We start from the raw sequence: 27,059 nt of genomic DNA, 5'->3' as shown, positions 1-27,059 counted from the left end.
TTCATCAGGTTTTTAGATGACCAAATTGATGTCAAGTACGAGGCCTATTTTGTATCTACTTTTTTTTATTCAGCAAGATGAGCCATGTGTAGAGAGTAGTGGTTTAGAGAGGCATGCCAGTTGATATTGTAGAATGTACATTGAACGCATCTGTAGTTTTAGTACTGAAATATAACTTGATTTTACAAAATGTCTGCGGAAATGTGATTATTCGTAGCTGTGTGCGTCTCTCCCTTTTCTTACAGCTCTTATGGATGAAAAGTTGTTGATGAGCAGTAGCTGACAATCAGTGGCTCTGTGCCAAATTAACACTGGTAGTACTTTGAGCAATATGAGCTAGGTAGGCTACATGTGGTGCATTGAATAGATTTGACATGAACTACATTGTAGTTCTGAAACTCCCATGTAATGTGAAATATCTCATGGAATGGAAGTTTCCATGCATATTGTACTGACCAGCAATAAAATAAAACTCAGCAAATGTTTCATGTTGCAGGTAGTTAAGTTCAGTCCAATCATACATGTATATGGATGCCATGTGATCACCTAGTACAATGTACCATATGTTTACATTTGATACCTCCTTTGAGGTAGTGCATACTTGCCAACTAGTAAGATTTTATCAGATTCAGTAAGATTTTTTACATTAAAAATAGCAAAATCAGATTTTCTGTCAGAGAAATCAGATTATAAAAAAATATTTAGATATACCTTTCATGTGTATTTTCTGAAGATTTGACCGAAAGTAAGATTTTTAACTTCAGTTTGCATATAAAATAAGATTTTTGCAATCCATGAGTAAGATATTTCATCTTGAAATGTTGGCAGGTATGGTAGTGTCAAGGTAACAATGTACCAACATTTTAGTCATCACTTCTTAAAAATCTGACCAACTTTGCAAAGATTGAACCAGACAGATGTTTCATATTCAGCTGCTTGATATAACGTTAGTCCCATTTTCCACTGAACATCCAAAACTAAATTTAGGAAATAATCCACATTATTTGAAACCTCTGCCACATGAAATGTGACTACAACTATCATTTATGTAGTGAATAATCCAGTCATTAAAATAAACTATCACATGCAGAGGCAGTAACACAGTTGCCCAGTCAACACCCACTAAACACCAATATGTCACACATACACAACCACCACCTCCAACGACAACTGCTCGACCTCGATCACTCCCTTCATTTGGAACTGAAAAAAAAAAAAAAAATTAGATAAAGGGAGAAAACAAAGTATGGAACAGAATGTTTCAGATTTTCTTTTTATTCACATAAAGTAAATTACATTTTTTTGTTTCCACTTAACATTGTTAGTCTCAAAATATTTGTGTGTATCACATAACCTGGTGTGAGATGAGGAAGCAGGCCCAACTGGGGGCCAGCAGTTCTCACTTATGAACAGGATTTGGGCTTATGAAAAGTTTGCATGTTGTTATACGCTTTATTTAATGGTCAGATAATTAAATATCCAAGTTGTGGTCATGACATCCAATAGAAACAAAAACAGCAAAAGAAAAAACACAAATGAAAAGGCATGCATCTTTCCATGTGGGTGGCCGTCTATCAATGATTTTTATATGTTATGAGTAGGAGCAAATCTGATTAATTTGCTACTCAACCTAGTTTAAACTTTGAGACAATTAGACCGTTCTGTAATCGCTACTCAACCTGGTTTAAAACTTGATAGATGGTACAAACTAAGCGGTCTGTAACCGCTACTCAACTCGGCTCTTAAAACTTGGTAGATGGTGCAAACCTGCCGACAATTCTGACTTTTCTGTAACCGCTACTAAACCTAGCTTAGACCTTAATATATGGTGCAAACTTGGCGACTATTTTGACTGTTCTGTAAGAGAAGTGACCCATCAAGACAGGACCAGGTGCCAAAAGGGAATATACACCTGTATCAATGCTGCTGTGGTGTAGGCGGTCTCACCATGTGGATCTCACAAGATGCATCGACAATATTGAAGTCCACACAAGAATGTAGGAGCGGTAAGATAGTCTCTTTTATCAAATGTACGGAGCCATTGCAGTAAAGATCACCTCCCTACACTGCCGAGTGTCTCGTCTATGAGCTGGCAAACCTCCGTGGCCCTCGCTTTTGCCCTACCGATGCAGACCTGGACCTGGCTGGAGGACAGGGGAGTTCCTCCTGAAACAGAACCAAGGACAAAATACTATTGAGTGGTACAGTACAGGAAAAAAAAAAAATGTTCAGTCAAATGCTATAATTGATAGTTGACGGGGAAAAGGGCATGTAAATAGGACATTTCTAAATTGGTGGTTCTGGAGATGCCACAAAGGCAAAAATTCAGCCACATAACCTATCAACTCTATGGCCCGAATTCACGAAGGTGGTACAAATGAAACCATGGTTTAAACCATGGACAAAAACCATGGAGCGCCAAGTGTCGCATGGAATATTTTGTTACGAAATCAGTCTTTTCGTGGACGAAATTATTATTTTGTAACGAAATGACAACATTTTGTAACTAAATGAACATTTCGTCCACGAAATGATAATTTCGTTAACAAAACAGTCATTTTGTCGACGAAATAACCAATTTCGTAACGAAATATTCCTTGCGACACTTGGCGCTCCATGGTTTTTGTCCATGGTTTCAACCATGGTTTCATTTGTACCACCTTCGTGAATTCGGGCCTATGAAAACACATTTCTGTAGAGTGATGCCAAATGTTTTCATCATTATGTTATGCAGCTCTCAAAAACCTCTGCATCACTACATTTTGAACAAGCCCTTTAATAGGTAGTACATTTGAAAAGATTAAAGTTTTGTGTTTCTATATCAAGGTGAGAAATTTTATACATCTTTGTCCGATTTTTGGAGATTTATGAATTTGTGCAGTTCGACCTATTCTTCATTATAGGATAAGGCTACACAGCAAAATTTGGATTCCGTATCATATTCCCCTTACCCAGAGACTAAATCAGTTGGAAGAGTTAAATTCAGACAGTCACTAGTACAGGCGACTCCTGATATAACAAAGTCCTCAGGACCACCAGTTTTTTGTTGTTACATTGAAACTTTGTTACAGCCGAACACTAAGTATACACAGACGTATAGATGATAAACTGGGGACATGCTTTTTTTTTTTTTTTTTTAACTTTGTTGTAATTTCGTTATAAAGATGTTTGTTAAAATGGGAGTGCACGGTACAAAGCGTTTCACACAAATACAAGATCTGAGGCTTACCAGCCATCCATGTTAATAACAACTTAGACAAACTTGGCCTGATCAAGTGAGAATGGCAGGTTGGAATATGGGACATACCCGGTTTGTGGATGTTACATAATCGCCCATCCTTGGTGATGACCACCGTGATAAGACCGGTGGCAAGGTCCTCCTCCTCCACTGTGGGGTCTACCAGGAGGATAGAGCTGCAAGGCATGTGGTAAGAATGTGAATGTCCTCATAGTTCCAATGAAAGCATGCTTACACAAACTCATTTGGAGTGCCACTTATGACTTTGCAGATGCTTGATGTCATTGTAACAATTAGAAATACTGTTAATGATGAAAAAAAACAAAAACACCTCTATCAATTACAGCTAATTCAAAAGAAAACACCCAAATAAATCTTCATTATAGTCATCATGTTCATCAAAACTTAGGTAATCAACAACATTAACATACACTTGGACACAATGCCAGTAATCCAGTCACAACAGAATATAACACAACCTCACAGCAAATACATGTAGGGCTACATCGTCTTGAATCAAGATTTTGTAACGACTATAAAGAGTATGCAAATATACTGGGCAATTTCACTGTGCTCGATTTTCACGATATATTTTGCAAGTCACCGCAAACTCAAAAAATTTCCAACTTAGTAAAATATTGCCATTCCCACCCCCCTTAACCCTAAAGGGGCCGGGCTTTTTTGGCTATGCTCAGACCGGGGGGGGGGGATGGAATTCCGCCCCCCCCCGAGATCTCGGCCATCGGTGGTGCGATCGCGATGAAATTTTGCATGTGTGCGACCCGCGTCATAATCTACAAGATTGTGTCATAAGATTTTTTGAAACAATCAATTTCTAATTTTAATTAATTAATTATGCAAATTAAGCTCAAGATGATATTTTAGCCTAATTAAAAGCATTGAGAGTCTAATTTTTGATCTGTAAATCTGTTTTAGCATATTCAACAATTGTACATCACAAAAACTTCCAAAACTCATTTCAATTCTTATGGGTTAACACATAATATTTAATTCTTAGGGTTAACACATAATATCATCTCAAAAATGGGAAATTACCGACTTCTCTCTTGAAAAGGGAAAATACATCTTTCTCATCATCAAGTTGGTTCTCAACTGCGAATTCAATCACTCGCGAAATTGTCTTGGAAGTCCCGATTCGGGAAATATATGGCATATATGGTATAACTTCTATCACACTCACTCATCAAACACGGAGAATGTCGTAGCCACTGGGTGACTGCAAATCTTCAGGGACGACCTTTCTGTCGATGAGGCCACCGCTAGTTCAGTCTCTTCATCAATCTTAACCACAGGAAGGGTTACTTGCAGCAAGAACAAAGAAAAATCACATAAAGATAATATTAAAACAAAGCTAATTCAATGTTACAGACATTTTAGACAATTTTATATTATTTCAATGAGCACATTCAATGATGGTAGAAAAACAACATTTGATATATGCATGTACGCATTAAAGAAATTTCATCAAACTGACCAAACTTATACTGATAGGATTGCCCAGTTGATATAAAACATATCAAAAAATTGCTATAGAATTCTTCACAAACAGTACTGCTATCTGATGTATAATTTTTAATCAGATCAAATTCAAGAAACAATATTTCTGTGGTTTGTCATTGTATCCACACACTATAACTGATATTATCTATTGCCAGTATTTCATATTCATCTTGGTCAATTTCTTTCATTCCATTGCTGTTCCTAAATAATTGTTTGGTTTGGTAGCAGAAATTCTTATAGCTTCTTACCTGTTAAATCTTAGCCGAGTTTTAAGATATCAATGATCTTGTTTCTTTCTCAAATTGGCAACTATTTGTAGATTTCTCACGATTGATACAATTTCAATCATTTCCCCCTAAGTTTTCTCTAATGTAAGATATGCAGTTGTTTGTTTGTTTGTTTGTTGTTTTTTTTTGGTAATAATCATATAAGCATAACTGAGTGCCTGTTCACATGAGATTGCCAATTCAGAGTGGTAATGAATGTGTTTCCTTGGCATGATTATTTTTCATTTCAATAAAAAATTTGATTTCACATTTCTAAAGAATTAGATTCTAAAAATCTAAAAATCAGACTGTACATTTATCAATTTTTGTATAAACATACAATACTATTTAACGTCAAAAAATGAAGCATCTAAAAAATGGTTTAACATACTTCCCTGGCTCAATTTTGAAAATTGAAAAACATCTTCAATGTATTTCATTTTTCAAGTGAAGAAGCACAGAAATCATCTGAAAGTATCCTTTAATTCCCTTCCATATCCACAGCTGGTAAAACATTGAAAATATCTCAGACTTATATCAAAATTATCACAACAGTTTACATAATACTGCACACACTGGGTGTGACCGTGAGGGGTATTACCATTCTTGAGAGCAGCGAGGAGAGCAATGAGGCATGCATCATTGATGTTTCCATCATAGTCCAGACACATCATGTCACAGTATAGCACCCAGACAAGCTGTGGAATAGACAAACCATAACATAGTTAAAGGCCGAACACTTCAAAATATCCATGTAAAACAGAAAGCAAACAAACAATTACATAGCATTATTTTGATAAGAATATCCACTTGCATATATATATATTCATTTCAAGATAACATTTTGGAATACCAATTTAATAATGATCAACATTAATATGCACGACAGACTTGGTTTATCGTTAGTTTCCTTCTGTGTAAATTGTTGGAATTATAGATACAATCTTCAAAGCGGCTGAAATTTTGCAGAAATCACTCAAGCTTTCACAAGAATACAACATGTAAGAGATGCTGTGTCTTCTTTAACTGTGAGTAAGCTTTTTCATGACATACAATACATGTATATTACTTTGATGGCAGGTCTAAATGCAAAATCTCTCAAGCTACATGTACTACCATTCTTCAATGAAGCATTACCTTTCCTTCCTGAATGCACAGGTCTTCATAGTCAATGATGTTTGAACTGCAACATGAAAATAAAAAAATAACATATGTGTTTTTGTATGCTCATCACACTAGAAATGTCTTTATAGTTAGTGTCGTTTTTCTTTTGGTCCTGTATAGGCCCATCTTTTGAGATGATGTGCAAAGCCAAACTCACTTTTCAAAACTGAACATTATCAAAGGAAAGTACCAGGTATGCAATGAAGCAAACCCAACTACCTCCATGCAGGAATACATACAGTCAATCTTGCATAAGTCAAATTAAAAGGGACCAGAGGATATCATATGTCACTAACATAAATTTCTACTTACACAATAGAATTAACATATATGTTTATACTAACACAGGGTTGAATTTCTCTTTGACTTGGCCAATTTTTTGACCAGTGCGAGGTCAACGTAGGCAAGATGGATTGTACACATACTTATTGATTATGCACTCTGGCCAAAATTCCCATCACACAATTCTACATACACAACACTCATATACATACACAAACACACACATATTTTGCAGCTCTACACAATTTCTCATAGATCATTATCTCATTCATACACCATAAAATGTTTATTTAACAATTTAGCCTCTGCAATCCATACATTTCACACCTTTCTCTGGTTATCAACAGCAGTATATTCCTCAGAATCGCACCTGACCATCTGATTAAACGGGCATCCAGCACACCAATCTCAATTATCTTTTCTCTTCATTTGCTAGTCTCAATTCAGACAACTACTGTTAATGTGCAACGAAAATTTAAAGATAATAAAAAGTTTTGGTACCTCAAAAGCTCCCCTGAATTTCCTTGTCTTAGTTTGTGTTTCGGGTTAAAGTACGTTGTCTGTGAGAATTACTCACCCCAAAGTGCTCTCATGTCTTAGTAATCATGCAATCATGGTTTCGTACCAGAGCTGACGCTGTACAGCGTCGATAAATACTGTACGAAACCACTGACTGCGACCAGCAGCGTGCAGCCCATTGTACGCATAGCTAACTGCGACCAGCAGCCCCATACGCAGAGCGTAATGGGGCTTCGCATTGTAGCATTCAGGATCATGACAGAATTAGTATCGCGGGTAAATGTCAACTTAAAATCCAAAAATTTCTTCGATTTGAAGACTTACCAATTAAGTTGAAGTATTAAAAACAGGCTTTGAACAACGTTTGGTTCTGCCAGTAGTCCCTTTCTGTTCGAATTGATGACTGAATGTGACTCGGTCGAGAGGACCTTGGGAGAGCTACATACACTGAATACTATGGCCAGCGCATGCGCACACAAACATCTTATCCGTTCATGATTTGAAATTTTGTGCGCATGTGATGTGTTCGCAGGCACTGGCTGTAGTATTCATTGTACTGTATGTAGCTCTCCTAAGGTCCTGTCGACCGAGTCACATTCAGTCATCAATTCGAACAGAAAGGGACTATAGGCAGAACCAAACGTTGCCCGAAGCCTGTTTTCAATACTTCAACTTAATTGGTAATAGTTGAGCAGATAAGCCGAAGAATTGTGCAAAATTTGACTAAAGCATGAAACTTTCACCATTGTTAGTACATGCTATAAGATTGATTTTAAGATTGGGAGGTAAGTCTGAATTGACCTCTGATGACCTCTAGAGGTCAATGACCTCAAAATCTAAGAAAATTGATATTTTGCATCATTGGTTAATGATAAACACAGTAATGATGTACTAAAACTTAATATTTGTCACAGTGAAATTGTCTTTATGTTCCACAGAGCCCTGACAGGTTTCTACCTTTGACCTCTGATGACCTCCAGAGGTCGATGACCTCAAAATGTCAGAAAATTGATATTTTGCATCATTGGTTAATGATAAAACACAGTAATGATGTACTAAAACTTAATTTTTGTCACAGTGAAATTGTCTTTATATTCCACAGACCCTTACAAATTTTCTATCTTTGACCTCTGATGACCTTCAGAGGTCAATGACCTCAAAATGTCAGAAAATTGATATTTTAATGCGTCACTCATAACTGAAACACGATAATTATGTACTAAAAACTAATTTTTGTAAGAGGAATTGCCTCAATGTTCCACTGAGCCTTTCGAGTCAGATTTCTACCTTTGACCTCTGATGACCTCAGATGACCTATGATGAGGCCAATGACCTCAAAATGTCAGAACATTGATATTTGGTGCAATTGGTTGATGACAAACATGATTTAGATGTTATATTCATTTGTATTACAATTGAATTGTTTTCCTATTCCACAGAGCAAGAGAAATTACTCACGTGTCTCTACCTTTGACCTCTGAGGAAGGTGACAGGTCAATGACCTCAAAATATCAGAATATTGATATTCTATGTATAGTCAATGGTCAACTTTGTAATACCCGATGTACAATCATTTATGCTATAATAGAAGAATCTTGTCATTCCATGGAACATTGGTCATTAGCCTGTGCATTATATCCAACTTTGACCTCTCAGGACAATGAGATATCACTGAGGTCACATGTGTAGGCTTAACTGTATTGATGTTTGGCTTCATTGGTGTAATCGTAAATGCTTAATCATGTACAAATCACGCACTGATGTTTTGATCAAAGTATGTATGCATATTCCACAGAGCATTGGTTTATAGTAACAGGTCTCTGAAATGTGAGAGGTCAAGTACTTCAGAAATAAGCTTAAGTTTCTTGAGTGATGGCAGTGACCTCAAATACAACTGTTATGTTTGGGTTAGTTATGTAGACTAGCAAATATAGGCAAATATGGCCATTATCTCCACACTCGAGGAAAACAAGGCCCACGAGACTGATATACAGAGTGTTTAATCTATTCAGTGTAAGTCTCATAGATCTTTTCCCCCATTTGTCGGACTCATTATGGGACTGGTTTGCCTAAGTGTCAAGCTCATGGGCAATATTTGCATAGTTTCCAGCTGGTGGGCCTGTATTGGCCAGTGTAAAGCTGGTGGGTTGTTACAGTATGACTGCGATGAATGACTCATGGTCCTGGCGTATACAGTCCACAGCTGCGACACCATGGACCGTCTTGAAAACTTCAACATACTGTGAGGCCCAACATGCATTCCACATGAAGCAATCCTGTGTATTGCAACTAGCTATTGCCATCCGAGACCTACCCAGGGAATAGATAAGCATTCATGGCAAACCATGGAGAAAGCGGATTGTGCAAAATATTTTGGAGTTCCAATAGGAGGCTCAGCTGGAATCAAATCGCCACAGCAGCTTAAAAAGGTTATACTTCAACCAAAGACTCTCTCCAGACGAAGATACGAGTATCATAAAGTTCAGGTGTTTTGCTACTCCATGCCGCTCAGGACTGTCCTGGAATATGCATGCATCATCTGGGATCCATTCACCCAGGTGAAACATCATGAAGTTTGGAATGATCCAGAGAAGATATGCACTCTTTAGCTGCAATGACCATCATATGCAAAACAAGCAGTGTTACAGCCACACTTGAAAAACAAAACAAAGCAAAACAAAACAAAACTACAATGGCAATCCCTGTAAGAAAGTACAGCTCAGTCAAATTCAGCGATGATGTTCTGCATCAAGAACCCCACAATATTCACTCCGCAGGAAGTTGTGGCTCTGTTGCTGCATTCTTCAAAAAGGGCAAATGACCAAAAATGTCAGGCATCATTTGCAAGAACACAAAGTAGGCCTACTCCCAAAAAAGATGGCGGCTACTCTCGGCCACTGTCTCTTGTATCTCTTTGAAACACTTCAGGAGAGAGATACTCAATATTCAGCTCTGTTATTAAAGATACATATGTCTCTCTTTTTGTTTTTGCATTTGTTTGTTGTTTTTTGCTTCATATAGCTCTTTGGATACCTTCTCTAACCAATTAAGAAAAGGCTCCATGGCAGAATATTACAAGATTACACAGTATAATGAAGAAGAAGAAGAAGAAGAAGAAGAAGAAGAAGAAGAAGAAGAAGAAAAAGAAGAAGAAGAAGAAGAAGAAGGAGAATAGGAAACGAGATCTGCTGTCAATGATGCAGAGCCAATACCAATCAGTTCCATGGCAGATCTTAGTCGGCACTGCAAAGGTTTGGATGTCTCTCTCTGTTGACAAAGGATATTCTAAAGCTCCAAGTAAGTCCATGGGGTGGTTTACATTGTCTGGGCATAGAGGGTTGGGTTGGGTATATGAGGATATGATGCTTTGTTATAACACTAGGTCTGAGATATCTTTGTTTTTAATGTTTGTTTTGACCATCCCGCATGGATCTCCAACGAAAAGGAATGACAATGTGTTAGACCCAGCCGCCACCGTGTTTTTTCAATAGATTTTGATATTACAGTGTAGTTGAGAAAAAAGTAACCGCTCATTGTCCTAGATGGAAGTCAAAATTGAACTGTGTGTGGAATACTCTGCATACAATTTTGGACACACACACACACACACACACACACACACACACACAAAATGCATTTTTAAAAATATAATTGTTATTTCATAAGCAGCTGGCCATTACAAACCAATGAGACCAGACATCAATATTCTTACATTTTGATGCATATCTTTCAATATCCTCCAGGGGTCAGAGGATCATCGCTAATGTTTATGTGAAATGAGTACACGCCTTTTGAATTGCTCACTTTTATTGCTATAGAAATACACAATATGTGCATCATGTCAATCATTAAATATTGTATCAGTTTCATTTTCAGTCTGGGATTATTTTTTCTATGTACAAATAAAATCGTGGCAAAGTAAACAACTTTCACATCAAAATATAAACGAGAATACTAAAAAAGAAATAGATGTAATAACGTGCAAGGCAAATACCAGGCCTACATCATCTTAAGGTATACAGGTGAAGGAAATCACCTTATTGATAAACAATTAACTTGACCGGGATAGCGACCACTGAACAATATTGTTTCTTAAAACTCTCTCTTCTTTTCAACAAGTGGAATAAAACACATGCACATACCGGGGCATCAGTTTTTGGTGTTGTTAGTTTTTGTTGTTTTTTGTTTTTTGCTTTTTAGACAGAAAACTGCCCAAGTTTTTCACTTTAGGTGTGCATCGGATTGTTAAAATTTAATTCTGAAATGCAAAATCTCCCTTCTGTGAGAGGGGATATCTCCTTTCGATAGACTCCTTCCCACTGCTTGGTTCCTTCCACAGATATAACATACTTTGGAGAATGATAATTTCCCTTATTCTATGAAAAATGTTTTTAAGAGATATTTTTATTTGAATTCCAAAGATGAAAAGGCTTTCCTATATATGCACGATTGGTCATTTTGGAGGGCAAGAGGCATTTGCCCCGCCTCCCTAGAAAATATGGGAGGGGGAATGGTGGGGACATAAAACTTTGCCTCCAAGTATTTCCTGAGATTGTGATTTTTTTTCTTCACTTTTTTGACAGAAAATGAATTGTCACTGAACATTTCAGCTATAGTATGCACCAGATTAAAAGGCAGAATCTCCTTTGCATACCCCCTCCCCCACACTATCTTTCGTTATGTCCCCTTCCATATACGCTCAGTGCTTTTGTCCCATTTTTTGTTCTATATCATCACAAAGTATGTACTAGATCTTTAATTTCAGTTCCGACATATTAAAGAGAAATCCCTCTTGTTGGAGGGGGTCGTGTATCTTTCAATTAACAATCCCTCCTCGGTTTCTACCCTTAGATTTGGTACACTTCTTTTACTGATAATTTCCCAAATATTCCATTATAAATGTGTATACTAGATTTTTTTTTTTTATATTTCTATTCTTACTGCAAAGGCTCCCTTGCATGGGAAGGATTGGGGGACAGCCCCTTTCATACCCTCCTCTCGCTGTATCAACCTCTCCTCCATGCATTGATTATGGCTACACATTTGGGTATGGACTCTTTTTTCAAAATGGTGGTTCAACCAAGAGTGGCACGAGATCATTGAATTGCAAACAAAAGAATGCAAAAGCTCCATAATGTGGGAGGGGGATACCTCCACCCACATCCTTCTGTCAATTGGTCTTCCTTCATAGATGGCTGACACACTACACCTTTTTGATACAATTTCGAGGTATTCCTTCAAAAGTGCCTGTGTGCCAGGTCTCTGAATCTCATTTCTCAAAATACAAGAGCTCTGTCGAATGGGAGTGGAATACCCTACCCTCGCCAACGCTGCGCTTGCTGGGTTCCCATCCATATAGACTTGGTACACCTTGGTGATCCATAATTTTCCAAATATTCCCCAAAACGTATGCATCAGATTCTTTAAAAAAAAAAAAAAAAAACTTCGCCTTTGGGAGGAGGGTAGGTGAGATGCGCCCACACCCCATCAACTTCCGTATAAGTGATGACGCAAACATTAAACGAGAGCTACACTGAATCACTGATTTAAGGTCTAAACCTGCAAAAATCCAATCCCCCACCCACATCCTCCCCCTCCCCCTCCGCTTCGTTCCTTTGCACCACGAACTTATGCTTTTACATATTTTCCAAGTCCCCCCCCCCCCCCCCACGTGAAAACAGATCGACACCCCTTGCTCTGTGCACATACCCGACTTAGATAATTACCTGAAAAGTTCTGCGGAATGAGTAGCCACTTTTTGTTTGTAAGCCCTACATTATAAACAATTATTAACTATTAACTATCGCAATATCAATATTAACATCCTCACATTTCATTCGAGGTATTTGACCTTGTGTGATAGGTGAACGGTAATGGCTCGCTAATAAACAGGGCCTACGAGTGCTCTCTAAAACATCATCATGTTTACCATTGATGATGCCAAACTATTCTGATACTTTGAGGTCATTGACCTCTCGAGATCATCAGAGGTCAAAGGCAGAAACTCGTCTGTGTGCCTTGGAATATGAAGACGATGTCATTGTACACAGATATGCTTGTTTTGTACATCTTTACCATGTTTGACCTTTCACCAATGATGTCATACTTCAATATTCTGATATTCTGAGGTTATTGACCTCTCAAGGTCATCGGAGGTCAAAGGTAGAAACCTGTCTGCTCTTTAGAATATGAAGACAATTTCATTGTAAGACAGATATGCTTGTTTTGTACATCTTAACAATGGTTACCATTAACCAATGACATCACAGATCAGTATAATATTTTGAGGTCATTGACCTCCAAAGGTCATCGGAGGTCAAAGGCTAAAACCTGTCAATGCTCTGTGGAATCAGAAAATGGTTTCCCTGAAGTATAGATGCCTGTTTAGTGAATCATAACCACATATATCATTCACAAATGTCTAAAAACATCGATATTTTGATATTTAAAGTTCATTGACCTCTGGAGGTCATCAGAGGTCAAAGGTAAAAACCTGTCAGTGCTCTGTTGAATCTGGAAATGATTTCTCTGTGGTATAAATGCATGTTTAGTGCAACATAACCACATATATCATTTGCAAATGTCTAAAAACATCGATTTTCTGATATCTAAAGTACATTGACCTCTGGAGGTCATCAGAGGTCAAATCAGACTTACCTCCCGATCTTAAAATAAATCTTATGGTATGTACTAACACTGGTGAAAGTTTCATGCTTTAGTCAAATTTTGCACAATTCACGTGATTTTGAGGGCTTATCTGCTCTACTATAAGTCTTCAAATTGAAGAATTTATGGGATTTTAAGTTGACATTTACCCTGCGATACTAAATCTGTCATGATCCTGAATGCTACAATGCGAAGCCCGATTACGCTATGCGTATGGGACTGCTGGTCGCTATGCGTATGGGGCTGCTGGTCGCAGTTAATTGCATGATTACTAAGACATGAGAGCACTTTGGGGCGAGTAAGTGTTAGTTATATGAAAGGTACTTTAACCTGAAACACAAACTAAGACAAGGAAATTCAAGGACACTTTTGAGGTGCCAAAACTTTTATTATCTTTAACACACAAAGAAAAGCATGCAAACATTCTGTTTTATGTATGACTGATACTATCATATGCTTTGATCACATGGAATTAAAAACATGCAAAATTCATCTTTATCAGACCGAGGGGGAAGAATTACTTATGCTTACATTTCCACTTTTGCAGTTATTTCCTTTCTCTCTGCTCTAAAAGTACTTCAGTCATCTTTATCCTAAGTTATCAATGCAGACATTTGATAAACCACTGTCCTTTGCTTACCTAGAGAGGGTGTCTGCCACAAACTGTGAGGTGACCTGGGCCTGCTCACTGGGTGGGCCCGGCTTGAAGCGGGAGGCACAGAGAGGGGGTAGATCCACATTGGGAACTGCAGGGGGGCAGAGAGACAAGAAGAAATACAAATCATTGCGTAACAATGGAAAATATGCCAATGTAAGAAGGGTACGGCATACATAAGACTTCAAAGACATATTTAATAATTTAAATCACAGAAAACGCTTCACATGATCATACATGTAGATAAAAACACACTAATATACAAATGACGCACAGGTCTGAGTGCGTCAGTCGGAATTGTGTGCATAAGGTAACTATGGAATGCTTAACCCACGAGGCGAAGCCGAGTGGGTTTAGGCTAAATTCCATAGTTACCGCATGCACACTATATTCCGACTGACGCACGAAAAGACATGTGCGTCATCTGATTTATAGAATGGGTAATTTTCTTGCCAAAAACCTATTTTTCTATCGTGTTACCCGATGACAAAATTACTGGATGCATTTCCTTTTGGCGTGGCATTGACGAGAGCTCGAAAACCATCAGTTTTTACTGGAAGCACGGCCAGCCATGCATCAGTAAATACTGATGCATGGTTGTTTTAGCCAATAGGCGTCTCGTACTGAGTGCGCGAACGCTTGCTTAGTGCGCAAACCTTTGTTACAAGTATGCATACTCTTGCTATAAGTACGTGATACACATGTTTACCACTGTGACTCAGCGTGCAGCCAGTAAAAATCAACACATAGCTCTCAACCAATGAGATCGCAGGATTCTCGCTACTCATTCTATAAAGGGAAATGTGCTAGATGTACGTAAATTATGAAAAGACATGGAATGCTATTCCCTTAAGAGTACACATGACAACCCTCAACATTGATTCACACATGCAATTCTACCACTGAAGTGGGCAAGTGTGCCATGTAACATCAATGTCTACACAGAAACCAGAAAGGAGGAAAAATTGTTGCTGCGGATAGAAGTGAAAGAATGGTCACATGACTATCAAGTCAGGGAGTAACGTACACAAAATAAAACAAAACAAAAAGGTGATGATACCAATTGATGTGATTGGGTCATGTACATAACGCATGAAAGATATGAAGGGCACCTTGAAACAGGTCATGTGAAAGGGGCATCTCTTGCTCACCACACAAGAGGTGTCCATCATGTGACAATGAGGGGTAGTTTGAGATGCTCATACAATCGTAGGGTACCCAGTGAAATAATTGACTGAAAAGGCATTTCAAGCTGTCATGTCCCTCTGATCATTTCGTCTGGTTTCTCTACAAGTTGACCCATCACTCCACTTTTGTTGCTCACTTCTTTTTGACTTGACATGAACTCCTCTTTACAGTCTACATTGCCCTATTGCCATGGTTTGGAGGGCACTCGCCGACTTTGACTAGTCTATACAAGTTTTCAGCAAACCTGGTGACTTTCTGCAAGCCCCACAGCAGTTACCCTCGCAGGTTTTTTTTTTTTTTTTTTTTTTTTTTCCCAGCCTTGAATACACAATATAGGTAAAATAAATAATGGTCCAAGGGAACAAGATTATTCATATTAAATAGCTTGATATGTCATAGTCTGGCTTCTGGACCCTTTTTTCCTATTGTACAGTCCAACAAGTAATTAAGAATCTAGACTAGCAACCTGACAGTGATGCATGCTACCCAAGTTGAGTGCATCTACATGTTTGCATAATAACTTGATTGTGTGTGTATTGTTCTTGACATGAGTAGTGGCAGTACTGCATGCACTGGGCATTACACACTGCTCAAAAGATTTTAAAAAAAAGGTCTGTTGCAGATTTGTCAGAATATTTTTGGGTGTGCAAAAGACTCTACAGCATGGCGAATACTGCAACAAATAACCCCCGGACCACAACAACAGGGTGACTGCTGGTCTTACCTAAAAATCCTCTCTTTGGTTCTTCTATTGTTGGAGAGGCAAATTCCTGCAATGGAAGGATAAAAAAACTTTTAGAGAAAATATTGGCGATCGCACAGTAATCTCTAAACCAACCACCATCACTATATTTAAGTGATGTTGCTCACAATAAAAACAGAATCATATCAATATGCACATGTCATCATAATTTAACAAATAACATAAAAATGCTGACTATTTACTATGAAACTCACATATATCCTACCAGTGATACAACATATGACCATCATTACTCTATGCATACATGCAAGAACCATTGCAAATGGAAGACTGTTTTCTTCTAATATCATGAAATGAACAAATAAACAACATTAAATTGACTTGCATTGAGTTAACAGAAGAATAAATTCTCAAATTGCTTTCTTGTTAAAAAAATATCTCAATGAGAAAAGTGAAAATTAAAATGTTGTCACTTTCCTGCTTCCCAAAATCTGTTTCTATTTGTTACCGGTGTCTCAAGACAATAATTTTAACAATAACAAAAACTAAATAATCAGACTAAGTTTGACATAATTTTGGACTACAACTGGGAATCTCCAAGTACTATTGCTACAGACTTTGAATTACACTCAGTGTTGTCATATGCACTACTATGTGATACTTCATTTATGTCAATCAAAATGTAACTGAAAAAAAAAATAGAAAAAGCATAGGCAACAAACAAGCAAACAAACCAACTAACAAAAGACACAGAGTTTATAAGCAACTGTGCAACAATGAGGAGCTCATACCGCTTTGATCCCACAAACCACTGTGGTATTGCCGAGTTTAACCAGGGCGGACCCATCAGAAGTACTTATGGAACCTACCGATGATATCAAACAACAAATAATAATCTCAAAGATTTTATACATCTATGTAGTAAACATCAGGTTTTTTTTTTCTTTCTCATCCTCCTTCATATTTTTTTTTTCTCATCTGCAACTTAATATGGTGCTTAAGAGTATAATTATTTTCATATACTATCAGTCTTGTAGTAATACAAACGTAGGCATAACTTGTACAGGATTCTATCAAAATACAAGGAAATTAAGGAAATGTCAGAATTTTTTCCTCAGACAAAGTGAAAAGTAAATACTGGTATAGTCACAAGTACAATTGTAAACACACGATTACAAGGAGACCACAATTGTCAATCATACAGTAAATGCTCATCTGATGTTTAGAAAATAATGATTTAATAATAACAATAATGAAAGGAAATGCAAAAGATTCAGAGAAAAATTATCAAAGGAAAATGCACACAGAAAGACACATGTATTTTGGATTAGGTAAAAATTTCTCAAGTAATAATTTTTTGATTCTGCTGTTGCACACACAGTTTTCAATGAAAATTTTCCTTTTTAGTAATATTTAGTGATATTTTCTTTTCTAGGATCAGTGATATTTACCAGACAAAAAAAAAAAAAAAGAAAGATGTTACAGAAAGTATATTCACTTTCTGGATATTCACATATCATTCAATTGATACCTTAGCTGAAACTGGGATATCACAAATAAACCCGCTTGAATTTGTTTGCTTCATTGATTCAAAGCATTCATTAAAAAAAAAAAGAGACTTTAAAAACACATGCTAAGAACAAAAAGGAGATTCAACAGATAAACTTGATCTACCAATTTGGACACATTCTGATGCATACATACTTGCTTAAGCTTACCATCATTTTACCCAAGATTTAAAGACTTGGTTGCTTTGATTCATATCAAAATACATATTATATTTTAATAGAACTAGAGGGATCAAGTTTTCAACTTAAAAATGTCGAAATATTTTCCAGTGTCAAAAAGAATGGGCTTTAGCAACCCAGGGAGAAAAACTGTATCAATGAATAGAAATAACAAGACAATCAAAAGACATATACGTGACTATATTTAAGTAATTATCTCTGAAGCTAGAGACAGAAAACTTTAGCACTTACCTACATTGAGGACAGTTGACCGGATTTCACCTAACTCTCTTCCATCTGGTCTTAATTCAGCTTTCTAGAATTCAAATATTATGCATATCAAAATCATATCAATACCATCAGAATAACTCATGGCAAAGGAACATATACAACAAAATATAATCATATTCTCCTCAATGTTGCCCTAGTACCCATGCACTGACTGTATCAAGAAGTGTTTCGTAGGAACAAAATTCCAACTTGGCATTAACTTAATCATAGAAATAATTTGTATACTGTGTGTACCTTGAAGTTCTTAATTATGACAATAGCAAGCTTTAGATCTACGACGTGAATGCGAAGAAGACACCAATTAGGCCAAAAATGGTGTTTTGCACATGCGCGAGACAGTTATTTCCATTGTCTACAACCCAGAAGGCTGCATCGTCTTTGCATTTGTGTTGCAGATCTAAAGCTCACAAATACCAATCTACTCAGGACTACATCTCTTCTTGTCTGTACATTTCACTACTTTCAACCCCTGTCGCTGAGCTCCATGTGGAGATCATGGGCTCCATCCAGGACTTGAATTGAGATGCTTAGTTTTACTCTAAATGAATTAATACTATAGTAAATAAATACTTTTATTGGGAAAAGAAGACTTGGAGTCCTCTAATGAAGTTTCCAGGGTGCCTCCCCTTATAGGATCAGGGATACTGTAACGATAAGTCAGTGTTCAATTGGTAGTACATATACAGACATGGTATTACTCCGAGACATATTCCGAATGCATAAATCCATATGGGCTAGAAATCACCAAAATGTGACACCAAAATGTAGAAATGCTTTATTGATAAGAGAAATTCACATTTCACCTCAGCTTTAGAAGAAGATGTCCATTTATCACAAGATTTTACTGTGTAAATTGTTTGAAGTGTTCATGTTTTCAGACCTTTTATTTAAGGTTCAATACAAAATTTGAGCCTCATTTGTCGTTTTTCTCTTTGTCGTCCACACTGTACGAATGTGTATGGTGAATTGTGGGTATGTATAGTGATTCCGGTGCATGAATAAGATGTGAAAGACGTTGATTATTCCATTATGAAAATTGTGTCTGGAATTTATAATACGATTGTGCACCACAGTAGTAAAACTCACACTCAAGATAACTTTTTGTGAAGGGGTTAACTTGATTGAAATGGACTCGAATATAATTTTGCAAGATTTGCAATTTTCAGGACTTTGCGAATAGCAAGTGTTATTTTCGCTCAAAATTTCATCCTCTGAAAACGGAATTCAGAGCAATGAAAAATATAGAGTAACATTAAAAATAAGTAAGACTGGAAAGTGTTTGGAAAGCTGCAGCTCGATTCATTCATCAAGATCACAGGAGGAGCACATCTCCATCTAACTATACACAGCCCTGTCACTGTACAACTGGTCGGGCTAATCTTCATCACAACTTGTCTCTTCTCTCGACCTTGACCATGTTGACCCACTCTTTGCACAAGCAGCTATGCTCTTCAAAATCTATCACAATATAGTGGATATTCCTCTTCATCGTAGTATTAGTATCACGCTGGCTCCATCTACTGGCAGACAAGACCACCCCCTCAAGCTCGCCATACCTGATGCTACGTCTGTGGATGCATACAACTTAAAGTAGATCTACTTGTATACTCCTTGTCCACGCCACGTATGTACAATCTATGAGAATCTGGTATCGACTTCCCTGTAAAAATTATGCAGCTATCAAACTCATCTTCCCTCACCCCTTTCCAGGACCAGGTGGTTGCCTTCCCACCCCAGCTGTCGGTCAGAAGTATGCAGCCACCAGCACATGCTGGACTAGGACTTTTTTTGTGTGACCATTTCAAAGGCTGCCTTAGTTCTTGTTAACTATTTTTACACAGCCCTGCGCACGGCGTCTGGTCAGGCTACCTCCTTGTTTAACTGCAACACTCAGCAGGGACTCACATAGACAGAAAGATCCGTCTGTCCGGAGGACTCTTTTATATTTTGCCATTGACGCTGTCCTCCGTAGACAGACGGAAGGTACCAGTACCCATTGCTGTGTGGATATTCTTAACCACTGTCTCTATTGAAAATTGGGTGAGGTACCTCACCCTTCTCGATTGCGTCTAATTCACGGCCCTACATAAATCGTAGCTCGGCAAATTTAAGCTTGTATAGTTATATCAACTATTCAAGAATAGACTACACTCACCAGATTAATGAATAATCCAACATTTCGGTAGAATTTTCAACGTAAAACACACATCAACCAGCCCGTCGCGTCGTCACGTTCAAATTGCAGAAACATACAGTATGAATCTATTAGCCAATCACATGCGAGGTAGTTTCTACGTGTTATTTTTCACTAAACAAGTACCTCGCATGTGATTGGTTTACAGATTCAAAATGGCGACTTACTGCTAGCAAACAGCGATGTTGGGATATGGATAAAATTTCTGCATTATAACCGAGTTACTGTGAGTATTTCGATTGCACAATGTGAGAAAGTAACCCCAAATATTGCTGCATAATGTGTCATGTCATGTCAAACTTGTTTGAATGTAAAAAAGCAGTCTAAAATTTGGTTTATCGTAACGTTTGATCTGTGCGCGTTGCTCCACACAGGAGCTGGGATCATTGACTTCGGTCTGTATACGGAGGGGATCCGTGAAGCCAGACGCAGTCTCCGCGGAACATTCCCCGACGGACAGATACAGATCGATCTTTCGGTCAAGGACTCACACACAGCACCCCGCAACGGAAAAACCTCCTTGTTGTTGTTAAGTGATGATGTCACCAGCTTTGTTTTTACTTGCACCTGCAGCTAGCTGCACCTTTCACTTTTTATTGTAAATTTTTAATAAACAAAATTTATTCTCAAACGTCACTGTCGCGACGACGTCAGCCATTGACTGCACACGCATCCCATCCCAGTTTAGCTTCCAGAATGAGCTGCAAAAGCGATTACTTCTTCAAGATAAGACATGACAAGACTAGCTATCTAACTGTTACAATAAGATAGCATAAATTTACTATCAGTAGGCCCTATCGCAAGAGCCTACAATTGTATATCAGCACCTCGATTCACATACTATTAGTCCCACACGATTGAATTTGTGTGGCCTTACTGAGAATCAGTTGCTCGTTCGTGATTTGCACTTTATAAACTCACCAGAAACTGCCTGTAGAACTCCACTGGTTGAGCCGTTCTGCAAGAAAATGAACAGTCAAAGGAATAAACATTTGACATTTAGTTAAATGTTACCAAAGATCTGAGATAATGATAGGTCTAACGTTAGATGTAAACAAACACACGTGCTTACTTGAACTCCGCAGCCATGGCATTTTGTGCACTGACTGACTGCCCCACGATCCGCGCGCCGGATCCCCACGGCCAAGTAGCATCTCATAGAAGTTATGCTGTGCTCTTTGGTCACGACTGTAGACGTACGTACGATTTGTCCCACCTCCCTGAGTGTGGATGGCGAGCGCGGCGGCGTGCGCGATACGCGCGTTATGGCTGTCAAGCTCACAGAACTCTTGTGGTCAAGCTGCATCGTGTACTGTATGTAATAGGCACGATCACGAACGAGGCGCAAGGTCGGGGGATCCTTTGTGTGATGATCTTGCTCTGCTGCTATGATCGGATGTTATGCGCGTGTATAAAACGAGGCTGGGATGGTCAATTCCCCAATGCCAAGCGAATAAGGGCATCCGGTTTTCTGCGGTCTACACTACAGTGCTTCGAATCGAATTGAAAGAAGACAGAGGGAAATCACGGCAATTGTTCAGCTCACTTCTGGAAATTCGCCTTAATTGTAAGTTTATGGACAAAAGGAACAAAGTCAGTCAGTGACTGATGGGAAAAGTAAACAATCTCCGGTATCCGCAAGGCGCAAGTGTCACATCAAGTTTTACTTTGTGGTAGATCTTTCGACTTCCCGTCTTCATGAAAAGATGAAGCCGGGTGTCATTACTGTCAATGAGAAGTTATTCAGTTCTTACGTTGGCCTATCAGTTCGATAAGATGCAACACTATTAAACCCCACAGGAGTAAATAACCCATATTAAACGTAGGGCCTAGGCCCTCTAAATCTCTAACTGCTAACGTTTAAGTTAAATCCCTCGTACCCAAATGGTACCTGGGAGCCTAATGATTAGTAATTAATTGTTACAGCTAGATTGAGTGACTCGAGAGACGATAGACCTCTTTAACTGTTATTAGTGTTAAAACTGTCTGTTTAATATAGTCAGTGTTAATAGACTCTGGATAGATTATATAGAAGCTAGCAGGGCTAACACTCACTGTTAGTCTTACAGTTAGAAATACAGAATCTAGTGATTGAATTTTTCGGAGTAGATTGTGCGATGATTCACATAATCAACTAGCCTGACCAGACGCTGTTAATACGCTACACGAATACAGCGTCTGACCAGCGAGCGGGCACCTTCAAAGTGGGGAACCACAACACAACTACAAAACTTATGAGAATTTATACGTCCTTTATAAAGTCCGTGGAACCAAAAAATGATACTTTCTGGCGGATTCCCCGACACCGTCGGGGTTCATCGTTGCAGAATTCAAAATGGCGCCTTGATCTCTGCGGAAATCTTTTGCGTGCGTGCGATGCGCTGCTCGAGTGTTGGTGTAGCAGCACGGTCGACAGCGCGACCTTTTGAAAGGGCATTCAGATCATGTGACCTCCCGGATATTGGAAATGGCCTGGCGTGAAAGACGATGTACCGTTCGTGAACCGTTCACACATGCTGCATATAACCATCATTTTAGGTAAGTTGTTAAATCTAAATTTCAATATTCATAGCATAGATATGAAGTCTCATTATCATTTTGTTCGTCAGATGAATTTGAAGTGACAAAAAAATGATCTAAAGTATCAAAATTCAATCCGATCGCATGCGATCGTTGGACCCTCTTCGTGTTTGGAGCTTCGCTGGTACAGCCCTGTCGCGCTACGTTACGTATGTACAGCGGCGACTGGGCTGTGTATAGTTAATAATCAACAAACTAACTGTTACCACGAACGCTCAACCCAAGGTACCGTGGTAGCATTTTACGTATGCTCGTGGGCAATTCCATGAGAAATGTTCACTTTAGTGAAAAAATGAAGTTTTGAGTTTCACTTCAGTTCTCAAATATTCTAAAAAAAGTAACATAATTTTCATTTTCCACTAGTCGCATATTTGTCATGACAAAATTTGGTATTTTTTTCAGTCAATGAAAATAATGTATGATGTGTTGCATTGGCACAAAAATTTGGCTATTTTTTAAGAGTTTAGTGTTCCTGTCTCTAAAGAAGGCCAGATATGTCCTAGAGGCCTTGTTCAGCTTTTAGATTGTAGTCAAGTGTATATATCAATGGAAAATCACAACCAACTTCCTTAGCATTGATCATTTTTTGACCCATTATTCCTCAAAGTTATGTGATTTCTATAACATTAGAAGTGTCATGTCCGTTACGTTTTTTACTGTAAGTTTTCATAGCAAGGAGGAAATTAGTGTAAAGTTGCTGCAAATTCATTTTCTATGTTAGAATTGAATCCCCTTGCATGTGTGGAAATCATTTTTCTATACCACTTCTAGTTTTCCTGTAAATGGCGTAACGGACATGACACCTCATATTAGACAAGTGGCAGAAATAACACTGTGGCCCAGTGAAACAGGGTGGTGATTAGTTTCAATTGCTTGAGGATAGTACGACATTTCTATACTTGAGTAAATGATTAAGTCTGCACATTACTCAATGAAACAAAAACATGCAGACTTTGCTTTCTGCTACTGGAAGATTGTTGATTTTAGATGATTTTGCTACCCTGTTACACCGGTTTGATCCATTCCCACCTCTTGTAATCCTGACTGATAAACAGCAGCTGTCATTCCAAGGAGTATTTAGACAATGGACTCCTAAAGGGAAGACAATGGAGTTTTCACTGTTGGCCTTCCCTTTAATACGTAAAATTAGCACTTTCTACGATTATAAGTACACTTTGTACATCGTAGACCACTAACATGTATCCACCGTGGAGTCAACACAACAGCCAGGAACTCCTGCATGACTAGATCCTTGTGCATCCAGTGAGCAACCAGCATCAATGTCTTCAATGATGGTGTTGTCTTAAAAAAATTAAAAAAAAAAGTTTGTGTACTGTATCGATACATGTACCTCTCTTATTCTCTACGACTCTATAAATCCACACCTTAGATGGAATATTAATGAGATATCACATGCCAAGAGCGCGGAGGATGGAATTGTTGGCGATATTAAGCGTGTTAAAAGTACATGTACAATGTAGCTCTATGGTCAGGGAAAGTCGGTCTGAATGCTGCCTATCCATTTCATCAATACAACTAAAGTAGATGTACCTCTACGCCAAGGGATATATGGGTATATATGACAGCACACAGCATCGTACAAAAGCACAATTTTGAGATGCTATGAGAAGATGTTTATCCACTGAAAGGTACACTATATAATCAGTTGCAACCAGTTAGTAGGGAGAGCATCCAGTATTTTAAAAAGTCCTGCTCCCAAGCTGGTTAGAATAGGTAACCAGTACACCACTCTGACAAGCCCCAAGAAGTGTCTAAGCAAGCAATAAGTTTATTATACAGTTTGTACAAGTTGAATTTGCCATGAAGAAAACATGAAATACTTTGTTGCCCAGGTAACCACTCTACATGAAAATGATATTTTGTGAAAATTCTCAGAAAACAAGGGGCTTGATCATTCACTTCTAACCAAGAAAAGAAAACATTTGTTGAAAATGATAAAGTACCAGTACTAGTAGTGGAAGTTTTTACAATAGTCTATTCAAGATTGGATAACAGAGGATGATTCTACTTCAAAGAAAGAACTTTGCAGAAATGAAATAAACATACCATATTTCTTTCAGATGATTACACCAATTTGAGAATGGTACCAGACAGTTTTGTGGTCCTGTTCCATTGCGTAAAAGTTGATGCAATCATGAGTGCATTTTAATGATGTTGCATTCAAACTGTTTATTTCATACAGATTTGGTTCATTCAGTTTTCTTTTCCTATCCGCAGAGATGAAGATAATTATGTTCTTCTGTGTTGTACTTGTATACCATTGTGGTAATCTGGGCATTGTATTCCATGTGCTTTAGAGTAGCTGTTAGATCACTGAAACCTGCAAAAGGACTTTTTGATGTTTTGTTCATGAACATATAATGTAGTAGCAGTGTGCAGTTATTTCAATCTTTTTATTTTAAAACAACGAAGTGAAAATGTGGTTCTATTACAAGGGTGTCATGTCCGTTACACTAGTGTATAATACTACAGTATCAAATATTAGGCCATAAAGAAAAAAAATCACCATAATATAAGATAGTTATAAATATGTCCTGTTTTGCTATGGTGGGTGGTAGTAACTGGAAATTTCTCACTAACTGTAGCTAGCTGGTGCAGGAGCGAATTTCTTTTATATTTGTTTATTTTGTAAATACATAAAAAGACCAACCCCCCTAAAATGATGAAAATATAAGAAATATTACATGATTGCAGTTATGATGTCTGTCCGTATATTCTAACCTCACTTTGTCAACAATTAAATATCTGCTATTCCTTGTAATAAAAAAATTCTGTTAGCTTAAAAAAAGTGGACAAAACTGTCATGTCCGTTACACTCAAAGTGTCATGTCTGTTACGCAATATTTTAAACTATTAAAAAAGAATGAACAGTAAAACTACTATAAAATAGGACTTTATGAGTAAAGCGTGACCTAAAGGTTTAATCAAGACCAAAACCAGCTGCTTCTTATCCAAAAATTCACAGGAATTTTCATAATGGTAAGTAGATCAAAATGCCTTGTCCATTTTGTGTCATGTCCGTTACGCTCGCAAAAAATGCAATTTCTCGACAACCACTTGATAAATTTCCATGAAATTTTCTGTGTATGTTACATATACTTAAATGTGTCTGATAAACTCAATTAGAATCTTTTGGAGACTGCCAATTTCACTGTGTGATGGTTTGAATTCCAAAAAAAGTTGTCTGAATGTCATGTCCGTTACGCTGGAATTGACCTCATGCGTTTCGTGTGTTATGTAAAGCTTGTCGTCTTCTACGTACATTTTTTCCGCGTGTGCTGCTCTCATGATTTGAAGTCACTTCCGCTCCGACTAGCTCATCCACTTCCGCTCCGACTAACTACGTTGTACAGTTAAACTCGCCTAAGTCGACGTCGCATATGTCGAATAATCGCGCAAGTCGAAGATTTTAAAAAGTCCCGATTTTTCCCCATTGACTTACGTGTATTAATTCACTCACAAGTCGAATTTTTTAAGTCGAATACTCGCCTAAGTCGATGAAATTCCAAGAACACTTTCACGGAAAAACCATTGAATTCACTGTGCCTAAGTCGAATAAGATTTTATTGTGTTATAAATCACTGTCAAAATCACGAGACGCCAGTTTTTGTTTACATACAGTATACAAAAAGAAACTTTGCGTTAATAAACATTAACGTTTCATTAACGCAAGCGGTTTCACCTGAATCGTTATTAGGGAGCTTTAGATTTTAGACGCGCGGATGTTCAAAGAGAAAAAAACATGATCTGAGCGTGCGCAGTAGCGCGGATCAAGTTACTGCGCACGCTCAGATCATGTTTTTTTCTCTTTGAACGTCCGCGCGTCTAAAATCTAAAGCTCCCTATTAACGCAAACTTACGATCGGGAAAATTAACGCAGTTGTAGTAACGATGACTAACGATCCCAAGCGCAAATTAACGATGTTTCGTTGACATTAACGATAGGTAACGCAAGAACTCACGCGAGAGTTTGGTTTCCGTTACCCAGACCTGGTGAAAGGACGACGTAGCCCCTGCCGAGTGTAGCGATCTATGCCTTACTGT

General features: G+C 37.9%; 1 protein-coding gene across 1 annotated transcript; it reads right to left on the bottom strand.

The window, feature by feature from the left end:
- Positions 1-1,271: 1,271 nt before the first annotated feature.
- On the bottom strand, positions 1,272-21,584 carry LOC140234651 (exosome complex component RRP43-like). Its single transcript, XM_072314683.1, has 11 exons — positions 21,487-21,584; positions 21,336-21,372; positions 18,182-18,245; positions 16,994-17,067; positions 16,224-16,269; positions 14,297-14,402; positions 6,163-6,208; positions 5,627-5,723; positions 4,440-4,560; positions 3,308-3,414; positions 1,272-2,166 (listed from the first exon to the last, which is right to left on the bottom strand). The coding sequence occupies exons 1-11, from the start codon at positions 21,501-21,503 to the stop codon at positions 2,054-2,056; spliced, it is 828 nt and encodes a 275-aa protein (XP_072170784.1). The 5' UTR covers positions 21,504-21,584; the 3' UTR covers positions 1,272-2,053.
- Between the last annotated feature and the right edge of the window lie 5,475 nt (positions 21,585-27,059).

The sequence above is a fragment of the Diadema setosum genome, chromosome 11 (assembly GCF_964275005.1).
Source record: "Diadema setosum chromosome 11, eeDiaSeto1, whole genome shotgun sequence".
Lineage (NCBI taxonomy): Eukaryota > Metazoa > Echinodermata > Echinoidea > Diadematoida > Diadematidae > Diadema > Diadema setosum.
The sequence above is the reverse complement of the archived record's forward strand: the minus strand, read 5'-3'. Positions and strand labels throughout refer to the sequence as shown.

Coding starts and splice junctions, on each gene's coding strand:
- LOC140234651 (XM_072314683.1), bottom strand. Junction 5,724..6,162: donor TGTGCATTCAGGAAGGAAAG/GTAATGCTTCAT, acceptor TCTATTCCACAG/CTTGTCTGGGTGCTATACTG. Junction 3,415..4,439: donor ACATTCTCCGTGTTTGATGA/GTGAGTGTGATA, acceptor CATGCCTTGCAG/CTCTATCCTCCTGGTAGACC.